Source organism: Nomascus leucogenys, chromosome 2 (assembly GCF_006542625.1).
Source record: "Nomascus leucogenys isolate Asia chromosome 2, Asia_NLE_v1, whole genome shotgun sequence".
In the NCBI taxonomy this organism is placed as follows: domain Eukaryota; kingdom Metazoa; phylum Chordata; class Mammalia; order Primates; family Hylobatidae; genus Nomascus; species Nomascus leucogenys.
Genome location: NC_044382.1, coordinates 9,382,907 through 9,406,526, shown reverse-complemented (window position 1 = coordinate 9,406,526; position 23,620 = coordinate 9,382,907). Strand labels below are relative to the sequence as shown.

At 46.2% G+C, this 23,620-nt stretch overlaps 1 protein-coding gene across 2 annotated transcripts in view; it reads right to left on the bottom strand.

Annotated features, from left to right (window-relative positions):
* SLIT3 (slit guidance ligand 3) overlaps positions 1-23,345 on the bottom strand; it is a 639,482-nt gene extending 616,137 nt beyond the window's left edge. For both annotated transcript variants that reach the window (XM_030825194.1, XM_030825195.1), the window contains exon 1: positions 22,728-23,345. In XM_030825194.1, coding sequence (XP_030681054.1) covers positions 22,728-22,924 — 197 coding nt within the window. In that variant the 5' untranslated portion in view covers positions 22,925-23,345. The remainder of the gene's footprint in view (positions 1-22,727) is intronic.
* Between the last annotated feature and the right edge of the window lie 275 nt (positions 23,346-23,620).

Below are 23,620 nucleotides of genomic sequence, written 5' to 3'. Positions count from 1 at the left end.
ATCCGTGTTGTTGCATGTATCAGAACTCCATTCCTTTTTAAGGTTGAATAATATTCCATTGTATGTATATACCACATTTTGTTTATCCATTCATCTGTTCATAGACACTTGGGTTTTCTTCCACATTTTGGCCATTGAGAATAATGCTGCAATGAAAGTTGCCATACAAGTATCTGTTTGAGTACCTGCTTTCAATTCTTTTGGATATATACTTAAGATTTGAATTGCCAGATCGTATGGTAATCCTACATTTAAATTTTTAAGAAACTGCCTTACTGTTTTCCACAGCAGCTGCACCATTTTACGTTTCAGCAGCAATGTAGGAGGGTTCCAATTTCCAATTACACTTGTTATTTTCTGGATTATGTTTTCTTTTTGACTATAGCCTTCACAGTAGGTGTGATGAGCCTGTTTTTTGTAAGAGCAAATTGGTAAGAAGTGGCTTGTTCACCACTGCACGAGGTGCACATGGGTGCATGGACATGCTTTGTTGAATGAATAAATGGTCTCTCCTGCTTACAGTTTTGTAATATTCCTTTGGATGTGATGTCCTGCTTGACTTCTCCCTGACTTCCCTGTTGACAGGATCTGGAACTCCCATACAGAAGCTCAGCAACACAGAAGAGACCCAGGCAGCAACTGAGATCACAAATAGGGGGCTTTCCTCCAGCGACCATCTGTACCATCTTTCTGCATTGTTTCCATGCCTGAAAATCGGTAAAACCTGCTGCTTTAGAATCAGGAAGCCCACTTGGTAACACCTGAAAAGTAGGATAAGCTATAGAGTGTTGTGACTAAGAAACCAAAGCAGTGGGCTAAACAGACTGGCCTGAATTACAGTTCTGCCTCTTGCCATGTGTGGATTCATGGGGAAACTATTCATCCTCTCTGTGCCTTAACTTGGACTTAATCCTATTCTTGTGAGCACTAAAATGAATCAGTAAAGGCACTTAGCACAGTGCCTGGCACATTGTGAGGTCTCAGTAAAAGTTAGTTCTTATTGTTACTATAACGCTCCAGTATTAATGCACAGGCTCAAAGAAAACCCCGCTTCTGCTACTTCCTCTGACTCCCCAAGGTCCATGGGAAAACAGAAGTGGCTCCAGAATGAGAGTGCAGACTTTATTTCCTTCATTATTTTCCAGGTACAGAGCCAAGGTTTGAGACAAGGAACCCCTCCACCATGTTTCTTCACATGGGCTACCCATCCCTCAAAGCTCATTTTGACAAGGGGTTTGGGGAGAGAGCAGGGCCATCACCACCAGCCTCTCCTGCAAGGCCCAGAACCCACAACTCAAGGGGTCTCAGAGAACTTTCACTGCATTAAAACCCATAGATGACACTGGAGTTGGTTAAAGTTTCCAAAGAGAAGGTTGATGGACAGGCCAAGAATTCATGGTACAGGGGGCTGTACCATGAGGACCTGGGAGAAAATCCAGGAGGAATGAGCCATGAGGCTAGGTAAGGCGGTATTTCATGTTGGCAGCACTGTAATTCTTACATGTAGGGAAGATGGCAGCATTAAGCTTGGCCTGACAGGAAGCTTTGTGTTAGACTGAAGCATATTGAAAATATCAAGGTCCCGTGGAATAAAAATACAGCTTCTGGGCCCAGTACTTTACCTGTGTGTCACTTAAAAGCTTTATTGGACATGGAGACTCTCTAACCAAAAACCAAGTGTGAGTGAAGGGTGGTGAAGGAAGGAGTATCAAATAGCAGACCCCTGCAGGTGTGTGTAGAATAACAACAGATGCTACTTATTGAGCAAGGGGCTAGGTGCTTTCCCCATATCCTGTCTCACTGGCATGGGAGAGCAGCACCTTATGTTAGGCAGTGTTAGCCCCATTTTATGGAGGAGGAAACTGAGGTTCTGAATTAGGAACTAGCTGAATCTGTATGCATACATACAGAAAAGGAAGAGAAAAAGAAATTTCTGTGACTTACATATATTCCATATTAGGATGAACTCTGAAATTACTACTATTCCAACTTTTCTAACAAAAGTGCCAATTCCACAGGGTTCAACCTAACATATTATGTAAACAATAATTTAATAAGTTATATAAAAGGATAGCATACATGTCATGTTTTATTCATTTTATAATGTTATCTATAAATTATATAATATGCACAAGAGGCAGAATGCTTAGTGGTTGACAAGGTGGATTCTTGAATCGGATTGCATGGGAAAGTTGACTCTGCCACTTAGGAGCTTCAAGACATGGAGTAAATAATGTCCCCTCTGGTGCCTTTGTTCCTTATCTATAAAATGAACTAATAATAGTACCAACCTCACAGAATGGTGGTAAGAATTAAGAAATCACAAAGTGCTAAAACTGTGCCTGGCACATGTTACTTATTAGCAGTCATCACGCTTGCTTTTGTTCACTAATTCCTTGCAAAAATCCTTGGCAATCATCAATGCTACCTTCATTTCACAGTGAGAAGCCTGAGACTCGGAGATTTGCCCAGGATTATACATCTAGCAAGGATGCATCAGGAATTCAAACTCAGGTCTTTCTGAGTCCTGAGTCCTGCTGTTTCTTGTAAGCTGCCCAGCTTCCGCTGGGGGTCTCCTTGTGCCTTTATTTGCCATTCAATGAAAGGAGAGGTTGGACCAGCTGACTTTATGGTTCCTTCCAAAATCCTCATGCAAGGAGGTGATATCAAAGCAGCAGCATCAGAAATAGCAGGATCAAATGCTTTTGGTCCCACTGAGTGCAGTATCCTTAGCCATGTGGCCAGAAGCATTCAGTATTGAGGGTTCCAATTTTTTTTTCTTTTCTGCTATTTCTTTCCAGCATCCTCAGTACATTTCCTAATTAATCACTCCCACTTAATTTCCTAAAGCAATCACATCCTCCCCACAGGCAAGCGGCCTTGTCTCAGGCAGAAGCACACACACCAGCTGGCCCCTCGGCTACGTGGGAGCGTGTGAGCAGCCCTTGGACACAGCCCAAAGAGTGGCAGAGACACACGAAAAATGCAGTCTGGGAAGCTACACTCAGAGGACACTCTTGCCATTCTGGTGACATGTGGGTTTCCTGGTGAGCAAAAGGGACACTGAGATTTGGTTCTTCAAGGAAACTCTAAGGTGCAGAAGATCCAGCTGGAGCATCTCGGAACCCAGGGAAACTCTACCAGTGGCTGTTCTGTGATGCCAGGCAGGGCTCTGCTGGCCAGGTAGGAAGCTCAGGTCTGTCTCCCTCCCAGCTTTGCTGATGACTTGCTGTGTGACTTTGGGCAACAGCTTTTCTTTTGTTGAGCCTCAGTTTTTCTATTTTTAAAATGAGAACAGTAATACATACAAAACAGTGTGGTTTTAAGAAAGGAACCACAAATACAATAGCCAAGAGGAACTGGACAGATGAGATCAATGAGCAAAGCTGGGTCAAGCAAAAGAAAATCAACATAATGTCAAATGGCAGCTGACGTACTGTCTCAGTGTTGGGGTCACAATAGGGAGTGGTGGGGACTGCAGTGAAATGGAGACACACCCCATCTACATAAAAGCCAGTCAATTACTACCATAGAGCCAAGCTGAGCTTCTGTTGCTGGATTTTATTTTAGAAAAGAAGCTAGAAATAGATTTTTATATGTATTCCCCTATTCTTATTATAAAATGGTAGGGGGAGGCCGGGCGCAGTGGCTCATGCCTGTAATCCCAGCACTTTGGGAGGCCGAGGCTGGCGGATCATGAGGTCATGTGATCGAGACCATCCTGGCCAACATGGTGAAACCCCATCTCTACTAAAAATACAAAATTAGCTGGGTGTGGTGGCAGGTGCCTGTAATCCCAGCTACTTGGGAGGCTGAGGAAGAATCGTTTGAATCAGGGAGTCAGAGGTTGCAGTGGGCCGAGATGGCACCACTGCACTCCAGCATGGCAACAGGGCAAGACTCCATCTCAACTCGACCCAGCTTTGCTCATTGATCTCATCTGTCCAGTTTCTTTGTATTTGTGGTCCCTTTCTTAAAACCACACTGTGTTGTATGTATATATGTATGTAAATAAATAAATAAATAAATAATTGGTGGGGGGAAATTGACTTAAAAAATTACATGAGCCAATAGCATTAGTCGTTATTACTGTTACTATTAACTTCTCTGTAACTCAGAACCCCCACCTGAAACAATGGATGTAAAGATTCCTGATAACCATCTCTGCTCCGTGGACATCTGCAAAAATTTCTGAGGGCACTACAGAGATTAAACACTGTGTGCACACAATTATGTTGCTTTATTAATTTAAGCATACTTCATTGACATTGGGCTAGACAGTGTTTCTTAACCGGAGGTAACTTTTCCCCCCAGGGGACATTTGGCAATGTCTGGAAACATTTTTGAGTTGTTATGAAACAAGGGTACAGCTGGAATCTAAGAAGCAGAGGTCAGAAATGTTGCTAAATATAATGAACAGGACAGCCCACCAAACAACAAAAATATCCAACCCAACATTGTCAATAGTACTGAAGTGAGAAAGCCTGAGCTACGTGGAAGTTTCCCCTTGCATCCTCTCTACAGAAAGAACTTTTTGAAGATAGAGACTTGGATAGGTTTTGCTGGATATGGGAGAAGCCGGCAGGTGGGAGAACCAGCATCTATAATTATCTCCTCTATAAGGCTCAAGGGCTTGCTTTCATTCTGCCTCCTACAGCCTCTTCTCGTCATTGTCTTAACAACTGTCACCTCAATATATTTCCCTAAAAAAAATCTGTTGAAGATGCACAGGTCAGAAAATAGACTCTAGGGAAACTGTGGACTTATGAGATGAACCGTCTGAGCCAAGGTCACTTAGCAAGTTGCAGGGCAGACCTAGAAGAGAATTCTCCTGGGTCCTGGTCCAGGTCCCTCAGGAAGACATCACTCCATTTTGCTGTTGCCATGGTAATTATAAATCAATTTTGTCTCTCCATTAAAGCAGTTACTCCATAGAACGTTCTCACAAAGGATTGTTGAACTCGCCCTAATTATTCCAGGGATGTGAAAGTAATCACATTTTTGTATATTCTATAATTCTGGCTACATTTATGATTGTCCTTCACCTATAATGGGATAAATAAGTGAGGTTATATTGCATCGTGGTTGTCATGCATTGCTATGACTACTCCAAACAAAGAAAATTGTGCTAGAAGCAACAGCAAGCGATTCTGGTTCACCTTAAGAAAGGACAGGAAAGGAGAACAGAGTGACTGTTATCATCCTTACATTATGCTAAATGTTTTACATCTTACCTCATCTATTCTTCCCTATAATTTGAAGAATTTCTTGAGGTCAATTTTCTCAAACACTGCTGTACATCAGAAACACCTGCAAGGTTTACAAAATCCCAACATCCAAAAAGCACCCCCAAATCATTAAATCGCACTCTCTGGGGATCGGCCCGGGCATCAGTAATTTTTTAAGTCTCCCCAGATGATTGCAATATGCAGGCAAGTTTGAGAACCAGGGCTTCAGGACTCATTATCCTTATTTTACAATGATGCTGACATCCTAAGGGAAAAATGAACTTGCCTAAGGGCACCCAGCTGGTGAATGGTAAAACTGTGATTCAAACCTGGTCTGCCTTTCTCCAAAGGCCATGCATAATCTTTCTCATTGTGCCATTTTCTCCCCAGAAGTTTGTTGTTTGTGGCTTTCTCACTCCTTTGGAAATTTGGTTGCAGTCTTGTGAACTTGAGTGAAAGGGAATTCTCTAGAAAGCTATCAGGAACTCCTGGATTCAATGAGCATCTTAAGAACAGGTCTTGGGGGGTGGGAGGGAAGCAGGCATAGTCTGGTCTATGCTTTCGAAAGTGCTTAGATGAAATGGAAAACCATTATGTCCAATCTCCTTGTTCCTCTGGTCAAGATTCCAGTTCCAGAAAGAAAGGATCCAGTTGACCTGACTTGGGTCATAAACTTAGCCCTTGACTAGGAGAGGCCAAGAGCCCTGATCAAAAATCTACCAGACTGTATCCCATGGGTGCAGAAGATGACATCCCAATAATGAAAGAAAGGCTGCTGCTAGGAAGATAGAGTGTACGAGTCCTAGGCAGCCAGAAAACAATGCATGTCTACTACAATGGAGGGGACTGAGGAACTTATGACAATTTCACAGCCACAGGATGATCCCAAAGTCAAAGTCAGCAAAAATCCAGAGGTTGATCCAATCAAAATCACTAATACAGGTAAGGATCATTCAGAAGAAACATGCCACCAGAGAAGTGGCCACGGAATGGCCTAAAAATCATTTGCAAAATGTTGTGAGGTTTGTGCATTTTTCTAAAGACAAGGTAAGTGTCTTTTATCCGATTATTTAGACTCTTAAAAAACAGAAAAGGTAAGGTTGGGGCTCCTGGGAGGTCTTAGGGAAGAAAAGGAGAAGCTCATAGTCAATGGTTCCTAAGAGAGCTTCAGGTCCCAGGAACTACCCGGGAAAGTGAACCCCCATGACCTGGCTTGACACCACAAAGACAAGGCTGGTACAGTTTGCTGAATTTGAGCCAATAAAACAATGCTGTAAAAAAAAGGCACTGACAAAAAACAGACACAAGGTAAGTGCTAACATGTTTGCCCACAGTTGCACAGCAGCAAGGGACAGGATCTATCCGGTGAGGAAAGAAAATGTGAACCTCTGAGCAAAACGATTATAACTGGAGGAAGCCAGGGGATCTCTAGGGTCAAAAGCCAACAGGGACAATTAAAACTCAGCTGTGGATATGTCAAAATAGGCAGGCAGCTTACCTGGGACCCTGAGCTCCTTTCCAAAGAGCTAGTTCTCTATCCCATGAGAGTATCTTCCCAGATTTAGGCATCAACAGACACTACCATGCAGAAACTTGAAAAATGAAGCCATCGTGAGTTATTAGCATTGCGTGAGTCATTGTTCAGTGCATAAATTCATGGACAAATCGATATACAAACAAAAGAACAAAAATTGTTAACTGTGGCTAATATAGGCACTATTTTAAGTCCCTACTATGTGTCAGGGTCTGAGACAGAAGCATTCCTCATCTTCACAATAACCCTACAAGACAGTTACTATAATACCCATTTTACAGATGAGGATCCTGAGACCCAAACAGATGAAGGGACTTATCTACATTCACACAATGAGAAGCGATGGAATTTGAAACCAGGTTTGTCCGAGTGGAGAATCCAGGTGCTTGCCACTATGCTACACTACCTCACAATATCTGTAATTTAGAGCATTGAATGTGTGTTAGGCATTTTGCATTTACTATCCTTAGTTCTAACAACAATACTTGAGATAAGTATTACTGTCTTGATGTCTTTTTTTATGAGAAAGACAAGTACTTTTTCAAAGGGCACATTTTGAACACAGATTTTTTTTCCTGGAGACAGAGTCACACTCTATCACCCAGGATAGAGTGCAGTGGTGCAATCATGGCTCACTGCAGATTGACCTCCTGGGCTCAAGTGATCCTTCCCACCTCAGCCTCCTGAGTAGCTAGCACCACAGGTGTGTACCACCATGCCAGGCTAATTTTGTTATCTTTATATTTTGTACAGATGGGGTCTCACTATGTGGTTCAGGTGGGTGTCAAACTCATAGGCTCAACTGATCCTCCCACCTCAGCCTCCCAAAGTGCTGTGATTACAGGTGTGAGCCACGGCACCTGGCCCTGAATACAGATTTTTGAATCTAGATCTCCTTGGCGCTAAGCTCCTGGTCTTTCCACCAAATCTGCTGCCTATCCAATTCAATTTGATTTTTGAAAATATGTTGATTTTGTCTTATTTTCACAAGCATTGTACTAAGCTTCTATAGAGAAATGCCAGCTCCTGTCCTCAAGGAACTTTTTGTCTACTTAAGAGATTAGATTATACGGTACAGAAAAATGATGATGGTAACTATATGGCTGTGGAGGTTTTAAAACATAGCTGCGACTTCTGAGAGACTTCTTCCATGGAGAGATGGCCCCTACCCTTGCATCTGGGCAAGCTTGTACTGTTCAGAGCAACAGAGCAGAGCAGAAGGGGTACTATGTTCCTTTTAAGTCCATTCATAAAAAGCCATGCTACTTCTGAGTTGTTCTGAGTTTGCTGCACACCTCTTCTCGGAGTGTGGAGCAACCATGTGAGAAGTTAGACTACTCAGAGGCCACCATGTTGTGAGGAAGCTCAAGCCACATAGAGGTCACATGTGTAGGCACCCTGGTCAACAGTCCCAGCTAAGCCCAGACTTCAAGTCATTCCAGCCTAGGTGCCAGACATGTGAGTGAACAGCCTGCTGGGGATTCTAGCACCCAGGTATTCAAGTCTCTCCTGGTCATTCCAGACTCTGCAGATGATGCCTCAGACTGTATGGAGCAGAAATAAGCCATCTCTACTGCACTACGACCTAGAGAATCATTGAGCATGATAAAATGATTGTCACTTTAGAACACTAAGTTTTGGGGTGGATTGTTAAGCAGCAAAATATAGCCATAATAATGGCTTTTTGAGTGATTATTTAATGCCAGACACTGTCCTCTAAGCTTGACATGTATTACCTCATTTGATCTTCCTAGTAAGCCAGGGAAGCAGGTTACTATTAAAGACCATGCCCAAGATTACTTAGCCACTAATGGCATCCAAACCAGGTCACACTAACTCCAGCATCAAAGCATCAATAATCTAAACTGCTATACTATAGAGGAAGCAAAATTATGTATCTGAATAAAACCTACAAAGCCCCAAGCCAATCAGTTTTAAGAAACACCGACTGCCATTTTTTTTAAACTAAACATCTTTTTTTTTCTTAATTTCAGAAGGCTTACTGTGGAGCTGAGCTAATTATTTGAGCCTTAATCAAGGACCAGCCACTCCCCGAAGCAGCTGTCCTGGCCTCTCTCTTGCCTCTAGAAAGTCTCTTGAGTTGGATATTGGCTCAGTTCTAAACCCCAAATCCCAGCCCCCAGAAGTGAGGATGCATAGGGCTGAAAGGATCCTTGGAGATCATCCAGTCTTCTTCCCTCATCCCCTTTAAAGATCAGGAAACTGAGGCCCAGGGAGGTCAAATGACTTGTCCAAGGTCACACGGTGTGTCAGAGGTACGGCCAGGTCGCCAAATTCCCAGGCAAGCATTCTTTCCACTACACCATGCTGCAGTTGCTAAAAATTCCCCAGAGCCGCCTCCCTCGGCCCTCCTCTTGACAAAGCTATTTTCCCCCCACACAACTACACACAGTCACATTTGGCAAGAGGTGCTATCAGCCCTGCTCTGCTCGTGAAATGCTGTTTTGCAATGGGGCCTCTTTGTTCGTTAGCAACACAGACAAAGAAAACTGTAGTGCAGTCTTCTTGGAAGAAGATGTTTCTTGTTTTAAAGACGGGAAGAGAGCTTCCTGACTGAATATGGCTTGAATCAGCATGCAGCTCCAGTCAGGAAAGAACCCAGAGGAGACTTAGGTCTTTGCAAAATTTCTAGAATGTACAAGGAGGGCACACGGCAGGGGGAAGCTTATGGGAAATGTTTCAGAAAGTACTAAAATGTACGCCTAAACAGTAAACAGAGCAGATTGGTTACCATCTTGTGCTATGAAGCAATTAGAAGGGGAGGGGTGTTGGTGGGGAACTAGAGTCATTAAAAGCTCCCTTGAAGCAACTGGCCTTCCCATTTTTGGATTCCTGCTCCAGTCCTGGTTCCCAGTGTTCCTTCCCTTGCCGTTTTCTTCAGCTGGGATCTTCCCTCTCTAGACTCTAAATAAGCTGCAGGCTTGGTGTTGAGAGCCTTCAGGATATGATCTGCCATCCCGAGTCACCCATCTGGTGCCTCTCCCCTCTGCTTCCACATGATTCCCTATATTTTTTTGTACTAGATGTGGTCCCTCTTCTGTCTCCCTAGCTTCCCAGATTGGCAGAGGCTTCCCATGGCTCTGCATGATCTTTGCACAGGATGAGGCAGAAATGAAGGCACCTTTTCATAAGAGCAGACCACACCAGGAAGCTGAGGTCCTCTCTGGTGACCTTTCTAATGCATTTCCCTTTGGAGACGGGCTGAGATCAGTGGGGAGGGAGTAGACCAGATGATCTCCAGAGATACCTCAAAAGCCTGAAAATCTCTTGGCTAGGGAAGGCAACAAGAGGGGGAGGAACAGAACCAAGTTCTGTGGCACAAATTCAGAACTTGTACGCTGGCAGCAGATGGAAAGGGAGGTGCCAGCTTCTAGCAGGAGGGGATGTGGTGGACGCGTTTCTCAGGGCGGTTGCAAGCCACAAGTCTTGCATTCCAAAGGACCTGGTGAATGCTGCCTGAGAACCTGCCTCTGACACAGCCACAGCATAGGTCTCCAGGCACCAGGTGAGATCCCCAAAAAGAAACTCCACTGGCCAAGTGAAGGTTCTTAGACCCTTTCTCCCAGAGCAGGGTCTTCCCCATCGCCTACCCCATGCTTAGGCAAACTTGCCCAAGGTACAAATTTTATTCCAAATCCCCCTCCCTCATTTTCCCCTAGGAAAATTCCTCCTGCTGAGTTAAACCTAAGAGAGAAAAATAAAGATATTACCACTCAGGGAAACAATGTCCTAGGGGTCCCTTGCAGCCCAGGAGGGGAAGGGAAGCTGGCCCCCTAAAGAAGGCCCTGTATCTCCTCATGGCCTCAAATGCTGCTGTGCTGTGTGTCAGTGTTTATGAAATGCTTCTCAAATAAGGTCAGTGTTCTACACAGAGTGAGGACTCTAATAAAATGCAGAACTTGTGCTGTTTGCCAGCTAGCTGCAGAGGCATACTTGAATGCTTTCTCAGATACAACTGTTCTCAGATTAATATTTCCCCCTTGAGTTTTTTTTAATTCCACTTGTACTATTTTTTTGTGACGTGTGAGGCTTTCTACATATTTGTACCCACTAAAAGGGATGAGGGGGCTTGCTTTCATCAATGATTCCTGAGGGTTTGGTGCTACATCCTTCATGGTTCTAGCATTTCTCCCAACCCATAAATCTCCCTGCTCTGAACCTAGCATAGTAGCCTTTGCCTTGTCAGTCATTTCGAGGGAGAGACAGTCCAGACTAACTCTGAAGTTAGTTTGAGCTGTTCTAGTTATCAGAACATTTCACTTGCTTTATTCATTGTGGTAGACACTCAATAAATGGCCCCTTTAAATTACTCCATCCTTCATGGATTCCCTTATTTGGTCCTACTGTCTTGGACACTGTCACTTATTAATTACCCAGTCCTCTAAACTCCACCTGGTTAAGCTGCTGACATGGCTGGTATGAGGTTATATTTTAATTTGTAAAAGATGCATCTTGTTAAATGAAAAGGAAACTGGAACAAGAGTTGGAAGACATGGGTGACTCTGAGCAAGGCTTTGGAGCTCCCTGAGTTTCTTCATCTGTAAATGAAAGCTTCTAAAATATACCCTGATCATCTTCCAGATGCAGGATTTAGTGGTTCAATTCAGATATTGTGGGTGGACTCATTAAGGTATTCGCATAGCACTAAATTTAGAAGGCATTTGGAGACATCTGATCTCATTTAAACCTTGCATCAGCCCCCTGAGATGAGTGTTATTTCTCCCATTCCAAAGGTTATAGATGAGACTATGGAGACCGCAGAGGTACTCAGACAGGTCGGGCAGTTAGAAAGTGACAGAAGCCAAGATTCAGCCTAGGTCTTTCTACTCATTTCGGCTTACATCCAAATTGTACTCCCCACTGGCTTCTCACTAATTCCACTTAGAATCCCCATACTCAGAACACTTTCTACCTACATTCTAGAGCTGGAGAGAGAAGAAGAGGACAGAAAGAATGTCAGCAAAGTACTAGATAGTCCACAAATTTCTGCAACACATTATTGAGCAGGACAGCTCTCCAATGAGATCATCACTGCTGTGCTTTTTAATTACAAAATGATCTGTCCTATTTGGGGTACAGGGAGTTCAGGAGTATGTCTAAGTAATTCATCATTTGTAGAGTCCAGCCCTGGGGCACCTTTACATGCTACCCTGGACATGATAAAATATTTCAGATGGCCATAAAGATGAAGTCTGAGGTTGTTTCCAGGGCAGAACTCTGAGTTCTTGCAAGTCTCCAGTCTCCAGTGAAGGTCCAGGCCATGAAATCCAATTTCAGGACCTGGGGTTCTGATGGTGACAGTCCAAATTCAATACTAAGGATATGGAGAACTACACAGAGGGCAGTAGAGGGCAAGAAGCCAAGCTAGAAGGATTAAGGCAGGAGCCAGGAGTAGCTAAAGCTCAGGGAGAGATGCAAACATGCACGGTTCTATGGTCAAGTCATAAAACACTGATTAGAAGAGGATCATGGACTCCACAGCATGCAGACGTACCTGAGTTAGGGCACTCACTAGGGCACACATTAGGGCATATGCTAGGGCACGTACTAGGGCATATGCTAGAACATACACCAGGGCATACGCTAAGGCATACACTAGGGAATATGCTAGGGCACACACTAGGGCATACACTAGGGCACACACTAGGGAATATGCTAGAACGTACACTAGGGCATACACCAGGGCACACACTCGGGGATGCACTAGGGCATATGCCAGGGCACACACTAGGAAATATGCTAGGGCACACGCTAGGGCACACACAAGGGCACATGCTAGGGCACACGCCAGGGCACATGCTAAGGCACACATCAGGGCACACGCCAGGGCATACACTAGGGCACACGCTAGGGCATACGCTGGGGCACACACTAGGGCATATAGTACCACATATGCTAGGGCATACAATGGGGCATACACTAGGGCATACGCTGGGGCACACGCTAAGGCATAAACTAGCGCATATGTTAGGGCATGCCCTACGGCACACCCTAGGGCATATGCTGGGGTGTGCACTAGGGCATATGCTAGGGCACACACTATGGCATACGCTAGGGCACACGCTTTGGTGTACACTAGGGCACATGATAGGGCACACGCTAGGGCACACGCTAGGGCATACACTGGGGCACATGCTATGGCACCCACTAGGGCACGTGCTAGGGCACATGCTAGGGCATCTGCTAGGGCACACACTAGGGCATACATAGGGCATACACTAGGGTGTACACTAGAGAATACACTAGGGCATGTGCTAGGGCAAAGGACAGGTATGACTGGTAACAGACAGGAGCTAAAGAGGTAGAAAAACTCAAGAGGGAGGCAAGGTGGGTGGTTAAGTGTGCTGGCAGACTCCCAGGAGCCACAAGATGCACTGCTGCCAAAGTGCAGAATGAATCAGGGGTCAGGAACCAGACTGGCACTTAGGACAAGAGAAGAGGAGTCTGAGCCCACATAAGCGGTGACACGGCCGTGATAAGTGCAGTCACACTCGACTCCACAGGATACATCTTATGTACATCCTGTTGGAACAGGACCTGATGCCAGGGTGGGAGGAGCCCAGAAATCCCCGCTAAAAGAAAGCAAGTGGTGCGTCTAACTGCAAAGGAAGATGACTCCTGCCAACATTTGAGTAGATGCTTGAGGGGGAAAATACTACTCAGCAAGGTTCATCAGAACTACTCTTGGAGGGTGTATCCCCTCAAACCAGAAATTTAAAAAACAGTCAGTGGACACATACCACGGAGATTTTTTCCCAAGATTTGGATTCTGTTCTAAACATCCCCATGAGATAAAACTTCCCAAAGTGCAGCTGCCATCATTTTAAGTTGGGCTCAGGAGCATCTAATCATGAATTTCTGTGACTGTACCACATTCCCATTTCTACGTACAGGGATCCTATTAGTTCTCACACTCCAATACAAAGGCCACCTATTTCCCCAAATTGGACATGATGGCTCTGTTTCACCAGGTGTCCAGATCACATCCTTGACATTCCTCTTGATGCTTTGCATCAAACAGGGGCTCTTTGATTTAAGTTGAACTCATCATGTTTGTCTTCTTCTAGTTGTTACTTGAGAATAGAGTTTAGAAGACAGAAGAGGAGGCTGACTTGAAAGATTCTGGAAGGAATGATGTGACTAGGGGTTGGAGTGCAGCCTCTGAAACCAGCCTGGCTGGATGAACCCTGCCTCTCCTGTTCCTGACTGGGGATGTCATTTCACCTCTCTGATGTAGTTGCCACATCTATAAAATGCAGACAGTCCTCCTGCCTACTTCACATAACTCTTCAAATAGGAAATGACTCCGCGAATGTAAAGTGTAAGAGCAGTGCCAGGCGCAAAGAATGGCTCAATAAATGCCAGCTATTGTTGTGGTGATGGTTGTTGTTATTGTTGTTTACAGAGGCTTGGGGACCCTGTAGGCCTCGGTCCCCTATGCTTCATTCTCCATCATGTCTGTTCCCAGAACTATTCCAGAAAATGTGCCCGATGCCAATGAGTACCCAAGATGCTAAGGGAAATCACTGTGTTTAAAAACCTGAAGCTACCTGAGCTCTGCTACTGGCAGAAAGGCCCAATCCCTCAGGCTGAACATTTTACCAGGAGAGAATAACACACATATACACATACATTCAACATACACACACATACATGCGTCATATCCTGTGTTGGTAGGACTTGTGGTACTAGCCTAATAGGACAAAAATGAAGCTAAAGGCATTATGGAAAGTTCCGTGAGAAACCAAGAGTATAGAGAAAATTTAGCAAGCTGAAGAATTAAGCATTAATAGGAAATTATTCCAGAGAAAATATGAACCAACAGAACCCCAGGGAAAGAAGATGCTACAAGCCAAGAAGACCTCAACTTTTTTTTCCATCCCAGCCGGAAAGAACAGGGCAATATATTCATGTAATCCACATGCCAGATTGTAGAAAGATTTTGAAAAAAATGCACAGAGAACTCTGCTGATTATATTGACAACTTGGATAAAGATCCATAGGGCAAGCTCATTAAAATTGCAGCGGAAATAAATAGTGGGAGATGGGGAAAGGAGTAGTTAATTGCTAGATGAGGAAATCGAAATAGAAAATGCTCCTGAAAAGCTGATGAAATGAAATGATTTGCCAAAAGTTAATTAGGTTAAATGCAAAGTGTTGCACTTAGACTCCAAAAAGTCAACTGCACAAGTCTAGAAGGGGGGACAACAAGCTAACAGCAGGGAAGGCTGGGGAGATTTGGGGATGTCAGGCAGCTTGGTCAAAATGAGCCCACCCAGGGCTGTGGCTGTCCAAAGTGAAAAGGTTCTTTTGAATGTGCTGGCTGATAGAAGTCAAATAAAACAGTGAGGGCATGGAAGGTCTCCTTCTAACTAATGCAGTCCAAGAAGATTGGAACCTATTTAGAGGAAGAGAACTAGGGATGGAGTACAAGGCTTATGCCCAAACTGTACCACATACAGAATAGTTGAGGCAATTGTAAAAATGTAAGGAGACTCGGGTAAATGTGTGCTGAGAAACACCACAGCATTAAGACTTTTGAAAACCTGTCATTTGGAAAAAAGATTATACTTGCTCTGGGTAAGGACAATCAATGAGAGATAAGTCCAACCCCCGCACAAAGAACATTTTCTTATTAGGACTGCTTTTTTTTAATGGAAGAAATTGCTTTAGGAAGAACTGAGCTCCTCATCACTAGATGTCATTAAGCAAAGGAGGCTAACTGATCACCTTCCCCTAAATTGTGCTAATGGAAGACCAACCTTCGTGTGGTTGGAACTTGGACAAAAGGACCTCTTCCAGCCCTGACGATCCATATTTTTCTTAATGAAGCTTCATCCTGATCATGCACTGATAGGAGGTCTACACTCAGTAAGACTTTTGATCACAATAACAATAGGAATATTGATGGAGGGTGCCCTTGGTTCCAGGCAGCCTATGTGGATTAATACAGTATGGTTTGAAGGGAGTATTATTATTATTTCCATTTTGCAAATGGGAAAACTGAGGCCCATCCAGCTAGTAGGTGACAGAACTGGGATTTGGGCCCCAGAGTCTGGCTCTAGTGCCACATTTTCCCATCTTCTCTGTCCACTCCGTACAGAAGGCTCTAATCATGCACCCTTTGGCCAATTTTTTCCAGGGTTTCACTGTATCAAACACGGTACTGACAACACAACTATGAAGACCACAGTGAGTGGGGAAGAAAGGTTGGCCTCTTGACAGGCCAGCAGTCACAGTAGTTACAGATCACGGTCCAGGCCTGCAGAGCAGAGAGGTAGAGGATTCCCATCATGAGCATCCAACCTGGGCAAGGCTGATTTGAATTTAAGGATGGGGAACAATGAAGAACGGGAAGCACGGGGAGCTCAGTGCAGTGCCAGGGCACCCTCTACAGCCATCCAGCCTGGGATCAGCAGTGGTCCAGAGCACGGGGAGCTCAGCGCAGTGCCAGGGCACCCTCTACAGCCATCCAGCCTGGGGTCAGCAGTGGTCCAGATGAGCTCTCTGGGAACGCCTCCACCCCTTGTTTTTCCTTTCTTTTCAGCAGTCCTAAAAAGGGTTAAGACCACCTTACATAATGAGGGTGGAGCCTGCTAGTAAATACAGCTGTTTCAAGTAAAAGCAGTAATAGAGGCAGACACGGGAAGTCAGTAAAAGGAGGTATTTAGGAAAAGATAGAAGGAATGAGCATTGAAAAAAAAAAGTCAGGGCCAAAAATTCCCCATGAAAACCCACCCCCAAAAAATAAATAAATAAAATGCATTCCTTATTTAAATATACCACAAAGCAACACACCCATGGAAAAGATATAAACCACTTTCACCATAATTCCCTTTTTATGGAACAGAGGCCAACCTGGACTTTGCTGTGGGGGCAGGACCAAGAGCAGAGAGAGAAAAAGAGGGGCCTAGCCAAGAGGGTATTGGGCACAGCCCACAGACAGGCAAGGAACTCGCCTCCACAGGGCTCTGGGTTGGGCATCTCAAACCTTCCAGCTGGATAGGGCCTGAGATGAAGATATAAAAGTAATAGCCATGGTCACTAACATGAATAGTTTGGGGAGGGCTCCTATGGTGCAGTCACGCGTCACTTAATGATGGGGATACGTTCTAAGAAACTCATCATTAGGCAATTTCGTCATTGTGCAAACCTCACAGAGTGCACTCACACAAGCCCAGATGGTCTAGCCTACTACACCTCTAGGCTATATGGGATAGCCTACTGCTTCTAAGCTCCAAACCTGTACAGCATGTTACTCTACTGGATACCGTAAGCCACTGTGACACAATCATAAGTATGTGTGTTTCTAAACATACCTAAACATAGAAAAGGGCAATCAATATATGGTATGAAAGATAAAAAATGGTACATCTGCATAGGGCATTTACCGGAATAAAGCTTATAGGACTGGAAGTTGCTCTAGGTGAGTCAGTGAGTGGTGAGTGAATGTGAAGGCCTAGGACATTACTGTACACTACTGTAGACTTTATCAACACTATACCCTTAGGCTGTACTAAATTTATTAAAAATAAAGTGATGGCACTATGATGTTACAAAAGCTATGACGTCATTAGGCGATAGGAATTCTTCAGCTCCATTCTAACCTTATGAGACCACCGTCATCTATGTTGTCCGCTGTTGACCAGAACATAATTTTAGGTAGCACATGACTGTACTGCATTAAGCACTTTCCTGTATATTATTTCGTTTAATCCTCCCAATGGGGAAGATTAATCATACATATTTTACAGTTAAGAAATCATGGAGGGATAAACAATCACAGCAATGAGTGAACAACATGGTAGGCACCGTGCTGAGCACATTACAGGGACTGCCTCAGGCTACATTCACAGCATCCCCATGAAGACAGTGCGCTTATCATCCTGGTATCACAGGTGTGGAAATAAGGTACAAAAGAATTAAACACACTGCAGTCCACAGCAATAGTGTAACATGCCCACAGTGCAACAGCAAGATGTAACAGAGCTGCAATTCAAACCCAGAGTCATCTGTCTCTGGAGCGCCTGCCCTAACCATAATGCTTAGGGGTCGGGAACCTTCTTGCCATAGCCCACATTGCCAAGGCAAGAGATTCTACAGCTGCAACCCACTATTCATTCTCACTTTCCAGGTGAGACAGAACTCTGCAACAACAAACAATACTGGAGAGAAAACAACATAACAATCAAAATGGCAAAAACACAGGAATAATAGAAAATCCAGATGATCAACAAAAGCAGAACTTATCAATTAATACAAGAAGAGCAGCAATAAAAACCCACAGAGCACTCAGGATGACGCTGATGAGTTCCTGATTAGAAAGCCCTGTGATTTAAATGCTCAGGATTTCCAGCTCTTTTCATGGGCATGTGCACAGTAGGAGTTTTGCAAGGTTGCTAAGCAATGCCTGGCAACCAGACTCCAGAGTAGATCACTCAACAGGAGTCCTTGGTAACTCTAGTAAGGCAATAAATATTAGTTTATAAAATCCAAATGTTAGATACCCTTAATAATTCATGTCATAGTAAGGATCCCTTAGTCATATGCCAGAATGCAGATCTATAATGGCCCATCTTTCACTTGTAAGAACTAAAGACATACTTGTAGTTTTGAGGCTCATTATTCTTTTATTGAATACACATTTGCTGAAAACCTACTGTGTGCCAGGCCCTGTTCTAGACACTAGGGAGGCGGATACTGACAGTTCCCCCAATGGACTATAACCACTTAGAAAACCACTAAGACCATACAGGAATTCTACTTTCAGGAAAATGAGGCCCAGAGAGGTAATGTAATCCGTTCAGAGTTGCACAGCACCGTGGAGGCTATACCGGTCCACTGGAGGCGAGTCCACTCAGCTGCTCCTTAGTCTGTCCAGGAGAGCACTGTGTTTCCCTAAAAGGCCACATCACCGTGGTTCACCCAGAGAGACCCCATGATTCACTAGCTTGTCCCTGTCCTCTAAGCTGGCCCTGAGGGCTGGAAGTACCAGGACAGAGGACTTGGCTGTTGAGCATCTTGGAAAGTCTCTCACTTGACCTCAGGACCTCTGTGGTCAAGAGAGGGAAAGCCTATGACATGGTGTCAGTTTTTATTGGACCCAACCACCGGCAAAGCTAGCCGTCATTTGGAGTGATGGAGAAAATTAAGTTACCACATTCTCACGTTTCAGCCTTTCGCCCGTTCTCCTTCGCAAACAGGAAATGTTTATTTAAATACAGCAGTCTCCAGCATGTTCCAGAGCCAAGTGAAAAACCAAAGATGTCCACTCTTGCCCCCACTCCACCGTTCGGGCCACCCCTCACTGCAGTGAGAAGTGGGCCTCTGCCTGCTTCTAGACAGGACGGCAAGATGGGGAGAAGTGGCCCCGCGTGAGAGTTCATTTTCATCTGCCTCCTCTTTTTCCAGGCTGAGATTGTGGTTGGAGAAGAATTACATCTGTGGGCTCCTTTTGTAGTCAGAAGGGTAAGTGCAACATCTGTTTACTCTGTGCTCCATGGTAAATGTTTGGTTTCAGGCACCGCCATCCACTTCCTTTCCTCTCGTCCTCTATCTTTGCTGCACGGATAATAAATTACACTGAATTCTTCTCTACATTTATTTAGCTTTCTTGTGGGTGTCACCTCCTCATGGAGGGGGAAAACTTGTCAGTAGTTTATAAAAGACAGAGAGTTTCTTTTTCTGCGTGATGTGCTGACATTATACGGAAGATCTTGGAACACAGACCCCCAACTCTGATTCTGGCTTAATTATGAACAATTCAGGCCCCATTCCAGGCCTAAAGCAAAGTCCGAATGGTGAGCACATTATCCCCACTCAGGTTTTCCTTAATGTCATAACACAAGGTTTCAGAAGTCAGAAACATCCAGAGAAGCAAAATACACACACACACACACACACACACACACACACACACACATCCCTTCATCAAAGGCTTTTGGGGAGGCAGAGTACCAAGAATGGAGAACGGAGAAAATGCTGTTTCTTTGTTTTAAAACACAATTTAAACCTTTGAGATCAGAAAATTGGATTTTAGGAAGGTCCTGAGCATCTGATGACAGTGCTGACAAAATGTGCCCTATGGCAACATGAACCCTGGGAAGTTCAAAAGGCCCACCAAAGCAAGTTTCCCTCTATCTTTTGCTTACATTCTTTACATTGAAGTGCTGGTTTTCTTCTGTATATGCAAGGGTTCTATATACAGTATCTGGAATGCAGTAGAGGTTCAAGTCATGTTTGTTCTCAAACTCCTAGGCTCAAGCGATCCTCTCACCTCGGCCTCCCAAAGTGCTGGGATAACAGGCATGAGCCGCCGTGCTCGGCTTCAAGTAATGTTTGTTGAATGAATGAAGGCAGGAATAAATGAGTGATTCCTCTCTGAAGAAATCCTTGGCAGAGCATAAAATGCCAAATTTCCCCCAAGAGTTTTCAGAATTGAAATGTTACTTCTGAGCTGGCTGAGAGAGAGTGTGGTGCAGGACTTTGGTGGTGAAGGACTGTTGGTGGGCTGCCCTGAAACCCTGCAGTGAACCTGACCCAGCTTGCTCCTAAAGACTGTCCCCCATTCCCAGGGAGGAAGGAGACTAGAATGAGATACCATCGCGGCACCCCCATGCACCCTAGCCAAAGTGGCACCAGTGACCACAACTGAGGCAGAACAGACCAGAGACATCAAAGAAGCTCATGCTCTGCCACTGCCTATTAACAACTGCAGCAGGGGGCCTCTGGGAAGGACCAGGACTCCAGTCTCTGCCCCCTTTCTCCAGTTCTAGAGCCGATGGGTTGCCCTGAGCTGCACAGATCCCCTAAGGGAGATGACTTGGTGGCGTGCTGGCATGGGTGCGGTTCCTGCAGCTCTGGAAAACTTCCTACACACCAGGAGGAGAGGGACTTACTCTCCTTGGTTTCCCAAACATGGAGCACGATTTTGAAGATGGGGAAGATGTAGTTTCAAGACCCCAAGCAGCAGACCTAACATCAAAGTGAGCTGAACATTTGCAGGGTACACCAGAAGCAGAAGCAACAGCAGCCTATTCTAAGATCCAAGCCCAGCCAGAACCCTCCCAAGACTGTCCGTTTATAGATCGTGGCCCAAACTGACCCTTGTTCCAAGGATGACCAGGAGAGTGATATGGGTTGTGGGCTTAGGAACCAGTCAGGCTTGGATCCAAACACTTCACTAGCTGCATGACCTTGAGTAAATGACAAGATGGCTTAACTGTGAAATGGAGTAATAAGCATTGCCTATGTAACTAACAGGACTGTTGGAGAGATTCAATGAGATAATACATATACACAAATCAAGGCATGAAAAGCATTTATCAAACATTAGCTATAATTATTATTTCACTAACTCATGTGGCTAGCAGTGGTGTGACGAGGAGGGGAACTTAGTTTACAAGTTATAGGTATCTAAAAATACCACTAAAACAAGTTTTTCACTTCTATGGACTAACATAATGTCTGAATTAAGGTGTGAAAACCTGGATTCTGGCCCCTTTATTGCCATCAACTTGCTGTGTTTTCTTGGGCAAGTCATTTTACACTTCCAAGCCTGGTTTTCGACATGTGTTAATAAAGATTCGGCTCTCACCCTTTAGGATTCTGTGGTTTAACCCAACAAAACAATCATTGCACTTGAGGAAAAAAAAAAGAAAAGTATTGAGCCAAAGGAAAAAGAGAGCACCAGGAATAAGGAAGACAGTTCTGCTGAGTCTCCACCCAGAGATGCACAAAGAAGTGGAAGAGAGGAGGAGGTGGGGTGATAGGAGGTGACTAACAGGAATAACACACTCTAGGACAATGCTTGTCATCACTACTCTCTTCCAGCCTGAAGTCAAGAAAGCAGAGTGGAAGATCCAGGCGCCTACCCCTAAGGCACGTGAAGAAGGGGAGAAGAGGGAGAGCAAGACACGGAGGGAATCTACCACATTAGAGCAAACCCTCACCTACTTCTCGGCTGGGTTCCCAGTAAGGCTCCCACCCACTCCAGCGTTTCTCCCCCACTCCCTTACCCCACCCCAACTGCGGACTAAGAGGAGCCCACCCCAGAGTCCAAGTTTTGAATCTGGTCCGAGGATCAAAATGATAAATGTTTCCAAAACGTTGACATATGAAAAGTAAATATTTGGTTGCACAATTGGGGCTAAAACTAGGGTCAATCCACCCCATTCTCCAAGCGCCTCTCCATTCGCTGCCAAGCCCAGGATCCGAGGCTGAGTGCGGTTTGTAAGATTATAACGCTCGGTCTCATTTGAAGGGCTGTCAGCATTTCCATTCTCCGGCCCCCTTCGTTCGGGGAGGCATTTATAACCGAGCCATAAAAAATTCACCCGGGGCTGCAACTTGGCATCTCCCAGACTGCGCTCCAGGCAGAGCGGGTTTTGCGAGCACCCACTCTGAATCTGTCCAGTTCCTCAGAAGTTAAACCTTCACCCACACTCTCAACTTTCCTTGCAAGGGCAGCCAGAGAGCGGCTGGCCCATTCTGATCTCCAAGCAGGTCAACAGTCTCCGGCCCTCTCTCCCGCCTCCGCGCCTTGACGGCCCATCATCCTATAGCTTTCTCCTTCGTCCGCCCCCCTTTTTAACGAGCGCAGACCCCTGACCCTCACTCTAAGACCTTGAGGCTGCAGTGCTCTTGCCTCCCCTCGCCTCTCGACAGCTACTCCTTGGAAGCTGTCAGCGGGCCCTGCGTATGCAACCCTCACCCCTGGAGAGGCACTACTCTTTGCCCATCGCGGGGGGTTTCGAGACCTCTCTTTCCAGATCTGACCAAGCCTACAGACCCCCAGCTCGGAGAGTGAGGGATCGTGTCCAGGAAGGGATGAGAATAGAGACTGCATCCAGGGAGGCCGAGGGAAAAGGACGGATCTGGCGCCTGGGGCCCCCTCGGTGGGACCCAGGTGGGTGGCCCGCGTGGGGTGGGGCAGGGGTACTCACAGGCGCTCAGCGTTGCGGGGGATGCCCCGAGGAACCGCGCGGAGGCCCAGCCCGTGGCAGTCCACGCTGGCGGCGGAGCAGGTACACTTGGTGGGGCAGGCGACGGCTGGGGGCCCACTCAAGACGCTCGCCAGCGCCAAGGCCAGCGCCAGGCGGGCGCGCAAGGCGGCGCCGACCCCTGTCCACCCGGGGGCCATGGTGTGCAGGGCCCCGCTCCCGGAGGAAGCTGCCTTTGCGGGGCAAGACGCGTGGAGCCCGAGGAGGCGCGCGGGGAGCGCGGGCGGCCTGGGGAGCGGGCGGCGGAGTTGGCGCGGAGGAGGGGCGAGCTCGGCGCTCAGGCGCACGGGGCGCGGGCGGAGCGGGGCGCGCCGGGCGGCGGCGGCGGCAGCAACAGCAGCTCCATCGGCGGGGCCGGCGCTGCCCCGCTGCGCATCGCTGGGAGTGCCCAGGTGCGGAGCGCCCCCTGGCCCCGCTGGCCCGCGGGCCGGGTTGGGGACCTGGGGCGAGCGCAATGGGGCGTGGCGCCAGGGGAGGTCCGGCTCGTGGCTGGGCTGGGGAGCGCGGCGGCTGCTGCTGGGGCACGGGGCGGCCGGGTGAGCTGGCCGGCGCTCGCTCTCTCCATTCACTGAGCAGGGCAGACACCGGAGACGCGGGGCCCACCCCTCCCGCCCCCCACAAAAACGCCAACTCAGCCTCCCATTGGCTGCGCCCCGCGTCATGTCGACTAAGTTGGGAACTTTGCAGGAGCGACCGAGAGCCTGGAGGGAGGAAGCAGTAGAGGAGGGAGAGAGAAGGAACCAGGGAAGGAAAGGGGCTCGGCCAGCAGGGCCCCGGGAAAGAAACACTGAAACTCATTCACTGTTAGGCGCCAAGGACGGATAAGGCTCCTGAAA